At 55.1% G+C, this 16,513-nt stretch overlaps 1 protein-coding gene across 10 annotated transcripts in view; it reads left to right on the forward strand.

Annotated features, from left to right (window-relative positions):
• Window positions 1-6: 6 nt before the first annotated feature.
• The window catches only part of LOC108931950 (cilia- and flagella-associated protein 47-like), a 39,477-nt gene continuing 22,970 nt past the window's right edge, over window positions 7-16,513 (forward strand). For 4 of the 10 annotated variants that reach the window (XM_029257797.1, XM_029257794.1, XM_029257795.1 and 1 more), the window contains exons 1-31: window positions 8-614; window positions 1,429-1,583; window positions 1,960-2,075; window positions 2,176-2,314; window positions 2,400-2,628; window positions 2,860-3,020; window positions 3,147-3,298; window positions 3,423-3,661; window positions 7,318-7,513; window positions 7,590-7,632; window positions 7,726-7,845; window positions 7,936-8,110; window positions 8,461-8,557; window positions 8,651-8,867; window positions 8,970-9,199; window positions 9,789-9,919; window positions 10,024-10,146; window positions 10,873-11,004; window positions 11,779-11,856; window positions 12,008-12,158; window positions 12,258-12,343; window positions 12,432-12,600; window positions 12,757-12,845; window positions 12,917-13,100; window positions 13,198-13,393; window positions 13,583-13,786; window positions 14,035-14,135; window positions 14,583-14,681; window positions 15,072-15,378; window positions 15,462-15,677; window positions 16,419-16,500. In XM_029257797.1, coding sequence (XP_029113630.1) covers window positions 453-614; window positions 1,429-1,583; window positions 1,960-2,075; window positions 2,176-2,314; window positions 2,400-2,628; window positions 2,860-3,020; window positions 3,147-3,298; window positions 3,423-3,661; window positions 7,318-7,513; window positions 7,590-7,632; window positions 7,726-7,845; window positions 7,936-8,110; window positions 8,461-8,557; window positions 8,651-8,867; window positions 8,970-9,199; window positions 9,789-9,919; window positions 10,024-10,146; window positions 10,873-11,004; window positions 11,779-11,856; window positions 12,008-12,158; window positions 12,258-12,343; window positions 12,432-12,600; window positions 12,757-12,845; window positions 12,917-13,100; window positions 13,198-13,393; window positions 13,583-13,786; window positions 14,035-14,135; window positions 14,583-14,681; window positions 15,072-15,378; window positions 15,462-15,677; window positions 16,419-16,500 — 4,779 coding nt within the window. In that variant the 5' untranslated portion in view covers window positions 8-452. Of the gene's footprint in view, window positions 615-1,428; window positions 1,584-1,959; window positions 2,076-2,175; window positions 2,315-2,399; window positions 2,629-2,859; window positions 3,021-3,146; window positions 3,299-3,422; window positions 3,662-7,317; window positions 7,514-7,589; window positions 7,633-7,725; window positions 7,846-7,935; window positions 8,111-8,460; window positions 8,558-8,650; window positions 8,868-8,969; window positions 9,200-9,788; window positions 9,920-10,023; window positions 10,147-10,872; window positions 11,005-11,778; window positions 11,857-12,007; window positions 12,159-12,257; window positions 12,344-12,431; window positions 12,601-12,756; window positions 12,846-12,916; window positions 13,101-13,197; window positions 13,394-13,582; window positions 13,787-14,034; window positions 14,136-14,582; window positions 14,682-15,071; window positions 15,379-15,461; window positions 15,678-16,418; window positions 16,501-16,513 lie in introns of all 10 variants that reach the window. The other 6 variants (XR_003798133.1, XM_029257799.1, XM_029257793.1 and 3 more) reach the window with 5 other exon arrangements.

Below are 16,513 nucleotides of genomic sequence, written 5' to 3' on the forward strand. Positions count from 1 at the left end.
GACGTCATGGCGTCCGCAGTGTCTCTCCCCCTTCGGACCCGGGACCGCTTTACGTGCAGCCCACAGGTTTGCGTTGATGGAAAGCAATGTAAACTATTAGTGAAAACTAGCTAAAAAAATAAAATAAATGGCGCGCGTTTGTTCTTCTTTTCAAACAAAGCTCCCGGGCCGCGAGCAGCTGTAATTTGACACAAAATCCCGCACAGACGTTGTACCCAAATCAAATGCAAGTGCACATCCATCGTGATCGGAATCAACGTTGAGAACTCGTGACAAATCCACGCTCGAAATGGGCGCATGGTTGCCATGGAACCGAAGAACGCCGCTGCGGCGGGAGCGGTTGCTAGGCAACGGAGGACGCGTCCAGCTCGAGTCGGGCGCTCCGAGGTTCGGCGGAGGATCGGAGTCGCGAGTGGAAATAAGAGCGAATAAAGAAAGAGGAAGGAGCGAGGATGACGAGCCGCGGACCCGCACCTGCCCCACAGGTGTGTGTCCAGCCCGCGCTCGTGCGCTTCCAGGACGTGCGGGTGGGACAGGTGTACCGCTGCACCCTGACGGTGAGGAACGCGGGCACGAGCAGCGCGCGGATGAGGCTTCTCGGACCCGTGTCCAAGGTACTGGAGTGGTGATTGGCGATGAACTAATAACTGAAGACTAACTGATTAATGGGCTAATGATTGATTATTACCTGATTAATGGGCTAATGATTGATTATTACCTGATTAATGGGCTAATGATTGATTATTAACTGATTAAATGGCTAATGATTGATTATTAATGGATCCATGTCTACTTTAAATGAGTTTGTTGCTGTTAGTGTGAAGTGAAATTAATGTGTTTATTGTAAACGCAGACTAGTGGATCAAATCAACACAGTAAACTCACTACAGTATTTAAATTCAGTTCCTTTTACTCTGAAGTTTGTCACAAAAACACTGTTGTTCATGCAGTGAACTCCATAACCCCGCAGTAACCCAACTGAGACGTACTGCTGCAGTACAGCATGGTACAGCACGGTACAAAACCAGTAACCACTATGCCACCTGCTGCAGCACAACACAGGCACAGCTCAGGTACAGCACGGTAAAGCCCAGGTACGACACGGCTCGGCCAGGCTGTGCTCGCACTGTAAGAGCAGGGCACCAAAGGCATGTCGCTCCGTTCTGGTACACAGGTACACAGGTACACTGGTACCCAGGTATGCCCAGGTCAGCTGTTCTGACATCTCAGTGGCCTGAGAGACGCTGAATGATGATGCCGCATTTTAGTTCATCTTCCCAGTTCAACTCCATGTTCATGTCAACGGTACTGCTTAGTGTAGCGTCGCTCTGTGTGTGTGTGTGTGTGTACATGCGTGTGCGTGCACTGACTGCTGTCCGTTGCTGCACCGTGTGACTGATCCAGCTCTCGTTCCCCTCCATACCCCAGATGTTCCGCCTGCGGGTTCGGAACCCACGCTCTCCTGTCCCGGCTGGCCTGTCGCTGACCGCCACGGTCGAGTTCCGGGCGGAGCGTGACGAGGACGTCCGAGACCGTTTACTGCTCCACTACGAGGACGAGGTCGCCGAGGTCCCGCTGCTGGCGTGAGCGCTCGGCAACCTGCTTTACCCCTCACGTTGTGTCTGTGGCCGAGCACGAAATCATTATGGGGGCCGGGGGGGGTCATATGAAGTTATTATTATCGTCCAGTCGAGACACGACTGTCTGGTTCCACAGGCACAGGGAGCAGATGAGAGAGGTGGAGATGAAAGTGACCAAAGTGAAAGCGAAACCTGTACATTGAATCACCTGTGTTTCCTGTGGATGATTCTTCTGCTCTTATTCACCTCAGTGGACATGGATCAGCTGTCCACTAACCGTCCCACTGTCCACAGACTACCAAACAGCTGTCCACTAACTGTCTACAAACTGTTCACCAACTACCCACTAACCATCCACTGACTATCTGTGTCTCTCCAGGTTCCCTCCATCCTGTTCTCTGCACGTGGACCTGCTGGTGGACTTTGGGACAGTAGTTGCCAACCAGCAGACAATCAGCAGGGAGGTGGAACTGACCAATCAGGGATCAGCTCCAGGTGACTCTCTGTCCCCTCGCATGCCACATCCCTCAGTGCACCTGAGTTTTGTATTTGGTATGAAGTTGCTGTGTGATGATTGCTTTGTGTGCTCCTGCAGGTGTGTTCAGCATCATGTACCACGGTAAAACTCCGCTCAGTATCGTCCCTCACTGCGGTACCGTAGGCCCCGGGAGCCACCAGACAATCAAGGTGGAGCTGCGTGCCGATGGGCCCCGGCGGGTCAACGAGGAGGCCAGGTGTGTGTGTTTGTGTGTGTGTGTGTGTGTGTGTGTGTGTGTGTGTTTTCACACATTTGCATCGGTGTGCACATTTTTGCCACAGGGTGGTGCTGCAGGGCAGAGAGAACCAGGTGTTACGGATCCAGGTAGAGATGGTAGAGCATGTCCTAGAGTTGCTGGATGCATCCGGCCGGGAGAAACTCACCTGTCTGCGCTTTGGCCCCGCCTACTTTGGGACATCTCGTGTGGAGCGGATCATCCTGAGGAACAAGGGTCCCGAGGCCTGCGATTGGGTGGCCCTTCTACTTGACGATGCGCCTGGCACTGAGATGGTACTGGGAAACACACACACACACACACACACACACACACACACACACACAAACAGGTGTGTAATGCGAGGACTGAGATCCAGCCCCACTGCTGACATATTTCTTCTTACAGACTCAGACTCACTGAGAACCAACGACAGTTTGTAATGTCACAGGTAGTTGCTTTGTGTGGGTAACTGGTACCAATCCAAAAGTGTGCAGGCGTGTAACTGTACAGGTGTGACCCCTCAGGGGACGGACCTGTGGAGGAGCACCGACGCCGCCCTACTCGACACTCACCAGATGAGACGTGTGGACACTTGCTCCGTGGTGTCCTGTGTGCCCTGCGAGGGCCGACTGGGTCCGGATGAGAGTGTCCACCTGGGCGTGTGCTTCAGTCCCATGGAAATCAGGTAACGTGAAGGAAGTGCTTCTCCCTGTGTCTGCCTGTCCTCGGTCATGCTGTCCAGTGATGTTCCAGCCCGAGCACAACGAGAAGGACAATGGAAGGTTCTGGAAGGCTCGCCTGTTTCTCGCAGCAGCTGTCCTGGGGATGAGGAAGGGGACACTGCAGCCACCAGGAGAGACTTCTCCCTCTTCCTGAAGTTCGACATCGTCGGAAGCAGAGACACCTGTACGCACCCCCAGACCTGCACGCACCTCCAGCCCTGGGAGGCCCCAGGTTGCCGTGGTAACATGTCTGTCTCAGCAGATCGTCACGACTGATGCTCAGAGCAAACTGGAAGTGTTACTGCGGTGTTACTGCGGCCCGCTCTGCTAACCCTGCTCTGCCTGCACTGTGCTGCCCCCTGCAGGTGGGGGGCGGAGGGGCTCCGCAGAGCTGGCTGTCACAGGTGTCGGTCTGCCTCCGTCCCTGCGGCCGCAGCCCGGCCACACCTTCTCCTTCCAGCAGTGCATGATGGGACAGAGCGTCGGTGTCCTCTGCATCCTGCAGAACACCTGTCCTCTGCTTCCTGCAGCGTTCAGCTTTCGCAAGACGGCTAACTTCTTCAGCCGCCCGTCACGGGGTCACATCCCGCCGGGCCAGGAGCAGGTAAACCGCCAATGGCGACACCCCCCCCCCCCCGAGCACCGACAGGTGAAGTCACACCTGTCAGTTTTGGTCTGTCATGTCCTGCTGGGTTGGGACTGCATGGCCTGCAGTTACACTATGAGGCAGCAGGTGGCATCGTGTTTAAAACTGTCTCTGCAATGTGGACGTCTTAAGTTCGAATCCCGCCCCTGCCGCAGAAGTCCAATTAAGGTTCTTGGCGTCAGTTACTTTCGGTTAAAAATACCTGTGTATGCATGAGTACACAGCTATTCCGCTACCAACGTCCAGTGAGGGGTTTTGAAGGATGCGAACATCTCATCTCATCTTCCGTCCCACTTGTCCTAAAAGGGTCGCTGTGGCAGCAGGAAGAGCAGAGAGGCCCAGCCGCCCCTGTCCCCCGCAACTTCCTCCAGCTCAGCCTGGGGGATCCCCGGCCGTTCCCAGGCCAACTGTGAGATATAATCCCTCCAGCGGGTCCTGGGCCGACCTCGAGGCCTCGCCCCAGTTGGCCGTGCCCGGTATACCTCCAAAGGGAGGCGCCCAGGGGGCATCCTTATCAGATGCCTGGCTCCTCTCAATCTGGAGAAGTAGCAGCTCTACTCTGAGCTCCTCCCGGATGTCCGAACTCCTCACCCTGTCACGGAGAGTGAGTCCCAGCACCCTGCGGAGAAAACTCATTTTGACTGCTTGTATCTGGGATCTTATTCTTTTGGTCCTTACCCAAAGTTCATGACCATAGGTGAGGGTAGGGACGTAGATCGACCGGAAAATAGAGAGCTTCGCCTTATGGCTCAGCTCCCCCTTCACCACTACAGTCCGGTACAGCGACCGCATTACTGCTGCCGCTGCTCCCAGTCTGCGGCCGATCTCACGCTCCCTTCTCCCCTCACTCGTAAACAAGACCCCAAGATACTTAAACTCCTCCACCTGGGGCAATTTCTCTCCTCTTACCTAGAGGGAGCATGCCATCCTTTTCCGTGAGAGAACCATGGACTCAGACTTTGAGGTGCTGATCCTCATCTCAGCCGCTTCACACTTGGGTGCAAACCTTTCCATTCCGTGTTGGAGGCAACCATGTGACGGTGCCAAAAGGACAACATCATCTGCAAAAAGCAGAGACGTCACTTTCCAACTCCCACACAGAATGCCCTCCTGACCTCGGCTGTGCCATGATATCCTGTCCATGAAAACCACAAACAGGAGTGGAGACAAGGCACAACCTTGGCGGAGTCCAACACCCACATTGAACAGGCTTGACTTAATGCCAAATATGCGGACACAGCTTTCGCTCCGTATGTACAAGGACCGAATGGCCCGCAGTAGTGGCCCCGGTACCCCATACTCCCTAAGCACCTCCCACAGAATTTCCCAGGGAACATGGTCATATGCCTTCTCCAAGTCCACAAAACACATGTAAACTGGATTAGCTAACTCCCATGCCCCTTCAATTACCTGTGAGAGGGTAAAAAGCTGGTCCACTGTTCCACGCCAGGAGGACAGAATCCGCATTGTTCCTCTTCAATCTGAGGTTCAACTATCAGCCAGAGCCTCCTCTCCAGCACCCCAGCATAGACTTTCCCAGGGAGGCTGAGAAGTGTGATGCCCCAATAGTTAGCACACACTCTCCGGTCTCCTTTCCTAAAGATAGGGACTACCGCCCCAGTTTGCCAATCCAAAGGCACTGTCCCCAAGGTCCATGCAACATTGCAGAGGCATGTCAACCTTGACATCCCTGCAACATCCAGGGCCTTAAGCATTTCCGGGCAGATCTCATCCACCTCTGGTGCTTTGCCACTGTGGAGCTTACCAGCTACCTCAGTGACTTCCACCAGGGAAATGGACTCTGACAGCCCGAAAGCCTCTGGCCCTGACTCCTTTGAACAGGGTCCATTCAGACTCCATGTCCCCCACCTCCTCTGAGACATGGGAGAAGCTCTCCCGGAGGTGTGAGTTAAAATCATTCCGGACAAGGTCCTCTGACAGTCGTTCCCAGCACACCCTCATTAAATGTCTGGGCCTACCGGGTCTGTCCATCAGTTTTCCCCGCCATCTGATCCAACTCACCACCAGATGGTGATCAGTTGACAGCTCAGCACCTCTCTTCACCCGAGTGTCCAAAACATGTGGTCTGAAGTCAGAAGAAACGACTACAAAGTCGATCATTGACCTTTGGCCCAAGGAGCTCTGGTACCAAGTACACTTATGAGCATCCTTGTGTTCGAACATGGTGTTTGTTATGGACAAACCATGAGTAGCACAGAAGTCCAATAACATTTCACCGCTCAGGTTTAGATCAGGCAAGCCGTTCTTCCCAATCACCCCCCGCCCAGATTTTCCAGTCACTGTCAACGTGAGTGTTGAAGTCCCCAGCAGGACTATGGAGTCTGTAGGTGGGGCCCTGTCCAGAACCCTACTTACCTTCTCCAAGAAGGCTGAATACTCCGAACTGCTGTTTAGTGCATAAGCACACACAACAGTCAAAGTTTTCCTCTCTGCAGCCCTAAGTCACATTGAGGCAACCCTCTCATCCACCGGAGCAAACTCCAACTATATGGCACCCACACCTGCCCGGCGCCTCTCACCTCGTGCAATTCCTGAGTAGGATAGGGACCACCCCCTATCGAGGAGTTTGGTTCCAGAGCCAACACTGTGAGTGGAGGTGAGCCCAACTATATCTAGTTGGTATTTCTCAACCTCCTGCACCAGTTCCGGCTCCTTCCCCCCAAGGAGGTTACATTGCACATGCCAAGAGCCAGTTTTCATCGCAAGGGGCTACGACGCCATGCGCCACCCCGACCCCTCCCGCCGCCAGATATACATTGCACCTGACCCCCATGCTGAACCTTGCAGGTGGTAGGCCGACATGGTCCCCCCACGATGCCTTTTCGGGCTGCCCGGCCACCAGGCGCTCGCCTAGGAACACTACCCCCAGGCCTGGCTCCAGGTGTAGGTCCCAGTGACCCTATTCTGGGCAGGGTGAACATTCTCTTGTTTACTTTCTTAATGGAGGTTTTTGGATTGTGTTAGTCTGGATTCTGGATCTTCACTCCAGACCTGTTCGCCTTGGGAGACCCAAACAGGAGCATAGTGCTCCCGACGACATAGCTCTGGAGATCCCTAGATCACGCAAGCCCTTCCGCCACGCTAAGGCCCCGATCCAGGAAGGGGAATGCAAACATTTTCCGGAGTGTTTATTGTCACTGCATGTCCCTTGCTGGTCGATGTATGAGAACGTCCTCCCTATGGCGGAGGGGCTCAGACTTTCGACCCGCGTTTTCCCCCCGTGTCGATAGGTGGCAGTAAAGAGCACCCATGCAGAACGGGTGTGTGAGCAACTTAATTCAACTCAGTGCCACACTGTTTACAGCACCTGTCTGCTGTTCCTGAGTGTTGGTGATCAATGACGGGATGAGTATCGTTGATCATGTTTATGGGATTGATCAGTCAACAGCTGGCATTAAATCGTAAATTCTGGCGGAGAAATTAGTTCTATTTTCCGTTACTTAGTTTCAGTTTTATCGTAACTCAGTGTTACATTAAAACAATTTTAAAATAAACAGTTACAAAGTATTTGTCATTCATAGCAACCCCACCCTCTCTGACACCTGCTGATCTGGCTGGACCCCCCTGACTGCCCATTAACGGCTCTTTGCCAGGAGGTGACGCTCACCTTCACTCCACACCACATGGGGACGTTCCGGGTTCGACAGTTGGTCGAGGTCCTTGGACAGGTAGCGCACTTATCTGCCGGTTCCCTGTGGCTCCGCAGCCAGCCCTTCAGCCACGTGGTCTTGCACCTGTCTGCCGTCTGCAGCGGGATGGCTGTACACGTGCCCCCCCCGCTGCGCCCAGGTGAGCCTTGACCCCCCCCGCACATGGATGTGTCCAAAGGTGTCCACCTGTCCTAAGGTCCTTATTCTGGCTGCAGGCATCTCTTCCACCGTTTCCAGGAGGACAGGAGCGCATTGCAGGTGGGACACAGCTCTTTTCAGCACACCTCGCAGGTGTGACACGCCCCCCCCATTTGCATGCATATCATTGTTTTTGTGTTTTAAACCTCACAGAACCTTATTTACCACGGTGCAGAAGTTATGCTATGGGGACACAGAGAAGAAGGTGCTAGAAAGGAAGCACAACTTCCTCTTCACCAGGGCCCTGCAGAGGTCTCCCCTGCAGGCAGCCAGGTAGCTGGTCTTGTAGCCCAGGGCGGGGCCCCGGGGCCGTTTGCGGCGGACGTTTCCGGAACATCCAGCGTTCGTGGTGTGTTTGTGCAGGGAGCCGCGGGAGGAGGACTCGGGGTGTCTGCCGGCCGCCGGGCTCCAGTCCCCGAAGATCAGCCTGATGGACCTGCGATCGACTAAAGCCGAGGGCTCGAAGACCCCCCCCGAAGGACGCCTCCTGTCCTCCTGCGCCCTCGTCGCCATGGAAACGAGATGCGCTTCCCGGCAGGTGGGCTGTTCCCACACGTCATACGGTGGTGTAAATGTGTCGCTGTTCCTGCACACGCAGAAGTAAACGTGTCGTGTTTTGATGACAGTTTGTTAGTTATTGTTGCGCAATAAAAGTATATAAGCGCTGCCAAAATGCAGCATAAATAGCAGTGCAGTGCAACCCCTTATCCCGAGCAGGGTCGTCGTCATCCGGATCCTATCCTGGAAGCACTGGGCGTAAGGCTGAGGGGGGGTGGCAGTGCACCCTGGATAGGACACCGGTCCAAATGGACCAATATGTCTTTGTCTGGTTGTGTTTTAGCACTGAAGAGGAGATGCTGCATTAATGTCCCTGGTTACCTCAAACAGGTAACGGTGGGACTGAGCGCCGAACCCTCGACCGCACAGGAAATCGCCGACTGCAGCCTGGTCCTCTCACCTCAACAGCTTTACCTGGTGGCCATTGGTGAGAAGTGCATGCCAAATGTTCCGCATCGCCCTGGTGCGTGAGACCGCGTGCCTCTGCGGGACTCCTTGCTCTGAATGTGTGTTCCCACAGGCCCGTCCACAGTAGACTTCGGCCAGGTGTGTGTCCGCTCCTCATCGCTGCGTCACCTGGAGCTTTCTAACAGCCTGGGGGTGCATGTGTGGGTGCAGGTGGAGGTGTGCTGTCTCGAGCTGCAGCGCTCTGGCTCCCTGTCCCATGTCCTGCCCCCGCTGTCTCGGGCCTCCCTACCTCTTGTCTTTGAGAGCGTCCAACTGGGGCCATTTCGCTTGTAAGTGCGTCCAGCTGAATGCCCGGTGTCCTCAACCCTCCCCTCGGGCTGTTCTTCTCAACCGGTGTTTATGTTGCCCCCTGGTGGCCACCCTCCTTGCAGCCCCCTCTCGTACACGGTAAACGGGAGGCACTCGGGACACGTCCTCGTTCAGGGGGACGTGGTTCCCGTCGCTCTCGAGTTGTCCACCTCCAATGTGGAGCTGTGCCCGACGCAGAGCGGCTACAGGGGCGTCGTCACACTGTACAACCGGTGCAACCGCGCGGCCGAATTCGCCTGGACCCCCGTCCCCAGCGAGAGCGGTGTCTCCTTCTCCATCAGTCCTGCCGCAGGTGAGGATCCCTCAGTCCTGCACGTGTCCACACCTCGTCTCTGCTCCTGTTGTGGACCAGAGCACGTCCCTCATACACCTCTTAGACTCTGAGTGGGGAGTGTGTCCGTCCAGTTACAGAGAACCGAACGGTGTTACGGGCAGTAATATGATAATGACACAGCGTGTAACATGTCCAACATTAAGACATGAGCAGCAGTTATAGTTCCCTGTACAGCTGGCGGCTGAGGAGTGAAAGCAAAAAACAAAAAAACACCACGGTAAAGAACAGTTAAAAGTCCAGCTCTGTCACTGTGTGTCGCTGCGTGGTAAAGGGAATGAAGTAAGCGCGGTAATATTTAATGAGGGTCCAGAGTCACAGCTGGGTTCACTCCACTCCACAGTGAGCTGAAACAGGTCCCGCTGCTGGGGTTCGAGCCCAAGGCCGTGACCTCGGCCGACCCCATCCCCACACAGCACCCTCCCATTCACACACCACCCTGCGAACAGTGTTCGCTTCAGTTCTCTGCTGCCTGTCACCCATGTACATCTTTATTGACCAACATTGTTAATTAATTTATTTCTTTGTCCCACGTCACTCGCGTCCCCAGGTAGCGTGCCCCCCCGCCGAGAGCTCGACTGCGACCTGCTTTGGTTCGCCTCCTTCTCCTCCCCGCAGGAGGGCAGCTTTGACCTCCGTGTGCACGAGGGCAACACGGCCCGCCTGCGATGCGTTGCTAAGGTAACGGAGCCCCACCCACTCTTGCCTCGCGCTCGTCGGCACCGCTGTTTTGGCCGCACATATGAACGCGGATGGGGGGGGCGTTTGTACCCCCTCCTTTCCAGGTGGGGTCTGCGAGCGTCCAACTGGCCGAGAGACACCTGGTGTTTGACGGAGCTCCTCTGAGCATCTCCACGGTCAGGAGGACCATGCTACACAACACGGGTCACCAGGACGCCTTCTTCCAGGTGCGGCACCTTCTCCGCCGTGCAGATCCCTTGGTCAGAAGGTCACACTTTTACAACACGGGGGTCCAGCGAGGTCCATCGTCCTCATGGGCCCAGAGCGCAGAGTCATCACCACGAGGAGCCAAAGATGAGAACAACCAAGGGGCTCATTACTCCTCAACTCTCCTCACATTTGCACTTATTCATTTAGCTGACACTTTTCTCCAAAGCAACTTATAATGTTAAGGTTACAATTATCTACCTATTTATACAGCTGGGTAATTTTACTGGAGCAATTCAGGGTAAGTACCTTGCTCAAGGCTACTACAACCAGAGGTGGGGCTCAAACCTTCAACCATTGGGTCCAAAGGCAGTTGCCCTAACCACTACACTAACTGCTCCTTATTGTTCTTGTTAACTTCTCATCTCTCCTCATCGCTCCTCTTCACTCCTCATCAGTTCTCTTCACCTGTCATCACCGTACCATCAGTAGTTCCACATGTTCGCATCTCCTTTCTGTAATTCAACTGGAGCTTCCGAACACCAGCAATGTGATGCAGAGGAGACCTTCAGCGATATATTGAAACTGTCAGAAATCACCATGTTTACCACATCTCCTCTCTTCCTTCTTTAACTCTTTTGTTCAGATTGAGATGTAAGGAATATTAATAGTAGAAATACTGCACACATTAAAATTTCATTTGATGTGAAGATTTGGAATACTACCACTTCTTTTTGTGTGTGCAGGTTTCTGATGTGCACCCTGTCCTCGGGATGACTGTCTCCCCTCAGGAGGGTGTGGTCCCAGCAGGCGGTCAGACAGAGATTGAGGTGCTCTTCACCCCAGAGGCTGTCGTCAAGTTTGACACCAGAGTGGAGGTGAGAGCTCACGGCTCACGGGTCGGGACCCAACACCCAGCCGGTGAAACTGGATATTTGTACGTGAAGAGGCCACGTGTTTCTGCTGCCTGGACAGTTTGCACATTCATGTAATGTTTTACCCAGTATAAACATCACGTACGTGTGCAGACCTTCTAGAACGTTCCTGGGAGGTGCGACGCTCGACTCTGCTTTGGAAATGAAAACACCCCAGACTGTCAGTTCCAGTAGGTCACTGTGTTCAGGATCCTTACTCATGTCCATCTAGTGAAAGTTACCACGCATGTCAGGTGGGGGAGAGTAAATCCCCTCTTGTCCCTCCTCACATGTTTACCACGGTAGGGCACGCTGTGGAACTGCACGAGGATGACGACCCGTAACCTGCAGGTTGTCGGTTCTAATCCTACCCCCCGTACACTGCTCCGTTGCCTTTGAGTACCAAGTTTACCCCAAACTGCTGTGGTATAAATACCCCGCCGTGTAAAGCGGTAAACCTTGCGAGAAGGTGACAGAACCGTAACGGAGTAAAGCGACACCTTTTTCTGCACAGTCAGAGGCTGTGTGTTCAACAGGTGCTTTGAACAGCGCGATATCTACACACGTTTACCGAGGTACCGTAGTAAAAGTAACTTCTCGCTGTCCCCTGCCTTTGTTCGCGCTGAAGAAACATTCATACGGTTTGTAAAAAGCACCGCATTTGTTCATGGCGACTCCCTGAGGCGGTAAACAGCCATGTGTGCGGACAGTGACTGAGCAGGTGTGTGTCCTGTCCAGATCGCGCTGCGCAACGCAAGGGCGCTGGAGCTCCGGCTCGGAGGGTCGGTGACCCCCCCTCGGGTGTCCATCGGTGTGGTGAGTGTCCGTCGCGCAGCTGTCAGTGCCACTGCGCTCCTTGGACAACAGTTTTGTACACTTTGTACCGTTTTGCTGAGAGACGTCGGCACTGCGAACCGCGGTTCTGTCTTCACCCGTTACCTGGTCCCCCCCGGTCCTTCACCGGCAGAAATCGCTCCAGTTCCACGGCGTTTACTGCGGTTCGCGCCGGGCCCTTCCCTTCTCCCTGGAGAATCGCTCCCTGGGCCGAGCCGTGCTCCGCTTCGACTTGTCCCGACACCGGGAGTTCAGCGTGGAGCTCCGCCGAAAGCGGGTCACAGGCACGTTGGTAGCGTGTTACGGGTGTAGGAGAGCTGTGAAAACGAGTTCCGTGTCCATCCCCGCTGAGCTCTCCTGTTTTACCGTGGTATTCCCCGCAGACGGAGATCCAGAACCGCACACATATTCGGTGGAGATGGATGGTCAGGAGACTGTGGAGTGTTTGCTCGTCTTCTGCCCCAAACAAGTGCGTGTTTGTTGGACAGTGTCGTGTCGGACGATGTCGTGTTGGACGACGGATGTTGCCTTATCTTGTGCTCCGACCCCCCCCCCAGGTAGCGGCCTATGACTTCCTTCTGCCCGTAACCCTGAACGGCCTTTCTCCCCCCTCACCCCCACCGAGCTCTGTCCCTAAAACGCTGTCAGCGAACAGCAAGCACATCATCACCCCCCGCTCATGGGCCGTCTCCGTGGCAACGCCCACCTGCAGGGTGCAGGCGACAGGTGTGTGTATCATCTGCGTATTAGTGTTTTCAGTTATTCTGTGTCACTTTCACTCCGTGTATGTCTGTATCTCAGTGTCTGTACCTCTGTTTGTTTGTTCATCGGTTTCAGTCTCTATCTCTGTGTTTGTACATCTGACTCTGCTCCACCACCCAGCTCTCCGGGCCCCGCTGGACGCGTCCCCGTCCATTGTCCATTTTGAGCTGCAGTCCTCGGAGAGGTCCTCTGCGACACCTGATCCTCAGGTGAGGCTTGTCTATGGAGGTCTTTATGGTGTCTTTCTTCCCTCTGGAACCTCCAACACGCTGCTCTGCAGGTGCTGGAGCTGAGGAACATCTCCCAGGAAGAGGTCGCCTGGAGGTTCGAGAGCACAGCACCTCCCGGGGATCCAGGGGACGTGTTCAGCGTGTCTCCGGACAGCGGAACGCTGGAGCCTGAGCAGTCGGTGTGTGTCAGCGTGACCTTCTCACCTGGAAGCTCAGCACCAGGTGTCTACCTCGGTGAGGAACTTTTACACCAGTTGTGTCTGTTTACCGTGTTGCGTGCATAGCAGTGTAACGTACAGCGTGTATCTGGCGTGTTTACTGCCCCCTGCAGGAGGACAGGCAATCAGCACTCAGCTGTTTCTCTTCCTGTTTGAGGAGAAGATTCATCCCTACAGACAACTTCACCTGAGCGCCTCGGTGCTTCTGCCCTCCGTCACGTTTCGGCCGCCGCGTCTCCTCCTCCCACCGGTGCCTGTGGACACGTCTACCCGAGCCACCGTGTGTCTCCTCCTGTCGGGGTTTGCCAGGCAGGTATCTCCACCACCAACCCGCCTGTCAGCAGTAGGTATCTCCAGCACCAACCTGACCATCAAGAGTGACCCCCACAGTTTGTTGTAACGGAGCCCCTCAGAGATCGTCCCTCTGTCCTGTGTCCCTGCCTCTTCTCCACACTCACCTTTCTCTCTTCTCTATGGGGTGACCTGTGATGAACCCAGGAGCCCCTCCCTGCAAGTCCAGGTAGAGAAAGTCCAGCTGAAGGACGGAAGCGAACTGGAGCCTTTTTCTGTCCTCCTGCCTCATGGTGACGCTGTTCCAGCATCAGGGCTTGTTGAGCCCTTCATCTGTGTGGTTACCTTCCGCTCCCCGTCGCCCGTCGCCTGCACATCTCTCATCACTTTTGTGGACCAGGAGAACCACAGGTGTGTCCCATGTCGGGGGCTCGAGGGCGGAGCTGAGCTGCTCACCTGGCTCAGGTTAACTGGGGGGGTGGAGCTTGAGCGGAAACTCCCTCCTCGGCTCTTCCTGGGGTCTCGTTCCTTCGCCAAACACCTTGCGAGACACATTAGTGTCGGCACCAGTCTTCTGCTCGACTCGTTCACAGTCGTGCTGCATAGCTAAGAAGCCGTGTGCGCGAGTCCGACCCGTTCACGCTAGACTCTGCGCTCAGCTTCCAGCTCCAAGTGTGTGCTGTGACCGAAAACTGCCTGCTGACCCTGTGGCCCCACCTGGCACTTCGCCGCCCCAACCCGCCCGAAGTCTCTAACAGCGGTACGTTTGAACATGCGTGTGGCTTCGTAGCCATTTCAGCATGGCAACAGTAACTAGGGCAAACACACACATAAAAGGTGCAAAATCCAAACTGCATTGGTTCTCAGTTTTGCTCCTGGTGTGTAGTGAGCTTCCTGTGACCCTCAGAGCTGCTGAATCCCTCCCACATTTGAAGAAGGGTCTCGAACCCGTCTCTTTTGGAGCCACCACCTGACAGCTCCATCAATGAGTCCAGCACCATCTGCTATGATTGTCTATGAATTTGGTGTTCGAATGTTGTTCAAACTGTACAGCACCGTGGAGAAAAATTTCACTTCAAAAGAATAATTAAATGCTTCTTTGCAAATTTAAATGCACAAAGTGATTATGTTTGCTCTTGATGGACAGCCACACATGTTTCCGGGCGTGTGTGTGTGTGCGTGTGTGTGCGTGCGCGGTGCTCCCCAGGATACCTGAGTGCAGAATGTGGGTGGTCCCAGCTGACAGATGAGGCGGGACTTGGATCAGGCTCCTCCTCCAGCTCCGGCACTGAGCAGCTGTTGTCTGGTGAGACTGCAGTGTTGGTTCCAACCCTCTGTGTTCAACTCCACCGACATGAGCGCGACGAGTGACACCTGCCTTCCTCTCCCGAATGTAACCTGTTACACAGGTTGCCCTCATTACAGAGAACAAAATAATACTTGATTATATCGTAACAATAAACGATCACCTTAATACGTTCAATATGTGTGCGCAGCAGCGGTGTGAGGAGGGGGCACTACGGTACTGTCCCTTACGGAGTTCACGAGGTGCCATGAGTCTCTAACACACAGTCAGTGCAGTAGGATAACTTGCCTATGAGTTTACCGGAGTAAAGTGGAAACACGGATGAGATTAAAAGTTCCAGCCCTGTGGGTGGGATGCAGGTGTTTCCCCAGCAAGTTCACGACCCCTAAGGTGTCCTGTGTTCAGGCCCCGTGTGCCCGGAGTCGTGGCCGGGGGGCGTCGCCGAGAGCTCGGGCAGGACGGAGGCCTGGGTCGCGAGCATTGGTCCGCGTGGCGGGATGAGCGACGACGTGAGCGACGGGATGAGCGACGACCTGAGCGACAGGATGGGGATGCTGGGATTGCCCCGCTCCCCCCCGCGCGGCTCGGAGGAGGGGCTCTTCTTCGACGCCGTCCTGGGGGCCACGCAGCGCTGGTTCTCCCAGTTCGGGTGGCCGAGGGGTCCGAACCCCGTCGCCCTGCCGCGGAGCTTCAGGAGGCAAGAAGAGCCGCGCCGCGGAACCCGGGTCGTCGCTCAGTCATCCCGACCGGTTCGTTAACAAGCCCCCTTTTACTCCGTAGGGCCGTGTGTCAGGTGCAGGCCTCGGGTTCGACTCACAAGAAGGGCGGCTCCTCGCTCCCCCCAGCGTTGGGCGCCCGCACTGTTTACGACATGGTACTTCATCTGGGCGGGCAGCTCCCCCCCGGGGTGGGCGGCGGCCACTTGCTGTGTGGCTCCGCCCCCGAACGCGTGCGGCTGCTGCGCCGGCGCCACGGAGCTCTCCTCACCTTCCTCAGGTGAGCGGCAGGAACAGCTGGAGCTGCAGCCGCAAGAAGTAATGTGCTTGTGACACCAGTTATTGTGTGACCTTTGACCTTGAGTACGAGGATTGGTATGTTGTCTGTTTTTAACCACAGTCACTGCCCGGTCATGTTTGGCAGGGTTGGGGACTGAAGCTCTGCCGCTAACCGTGACTGGTGGTGGACCCCCAACACCCCCCGCTGTGTGCTCCAGCGACCACATATGGTTATTTCAGTGTAAATTTGTTGAAAAACACGCACCAAAATTTAAAAATATCTGTGTCCCCCACTTCTGCACTGATTTACTGTGGACGTGGTCACTGCTGAACATCCTGTTCTGTGCCATTTTGTACTTTTCTGTGTCTCTAATCCCTGCGCAGATGGAATTGTTATTTGTGCGCCGCACTTGCGGTCAATGACCTGGAGACGGGCTCCTGAGTGCCGTCACTAAAGCGGGCAGTATTGAACACGGTCCAAAGAGGGCACAATCCTGAGAGCGCATCGATACTGACCTCATGTGACCTGAACCGGGCACTGACTATATTCCATAACTGGGTCGGCCGTTCGCACCGCTGACCTTGAGAAGGTCGACCACAGAGACTTCATCGCAGGTCCACGCACGGCTGTTGGCTGAGGGACATGGGCTTCATGTCCCACGGTTCACCAGCTGCAGCACAAGTAGCGCAGTTAGCGGTCGGTGAGCGCTGCAGATCCTCAGCCTTCGCTTCTCTGTCCCAGTGATCAAGGTGCGAGTTTCCCTCATGTTCGACCGGAGCACCTGCTGGAGCCTCAGGACTTCCGGCTCTGGCTGTCCCTGCAAGTGAGTGTCTCTG

The sequence above is a fragment of the Scleropages formosus genome, chromosome 14 (assembly GCF_900964775.1).
Source record: "Scleropages formosus chromosome 14, fSclFor1.1, whole genome shotgun sequence".
Taxonomy (NCBI): domain Eukaryota; kingdom Metazoa; phylum Chordata; class Actinopteri; order Osteoglossiformes; family Osteoglossidae; genus Scleropages; species Scleropages formosus.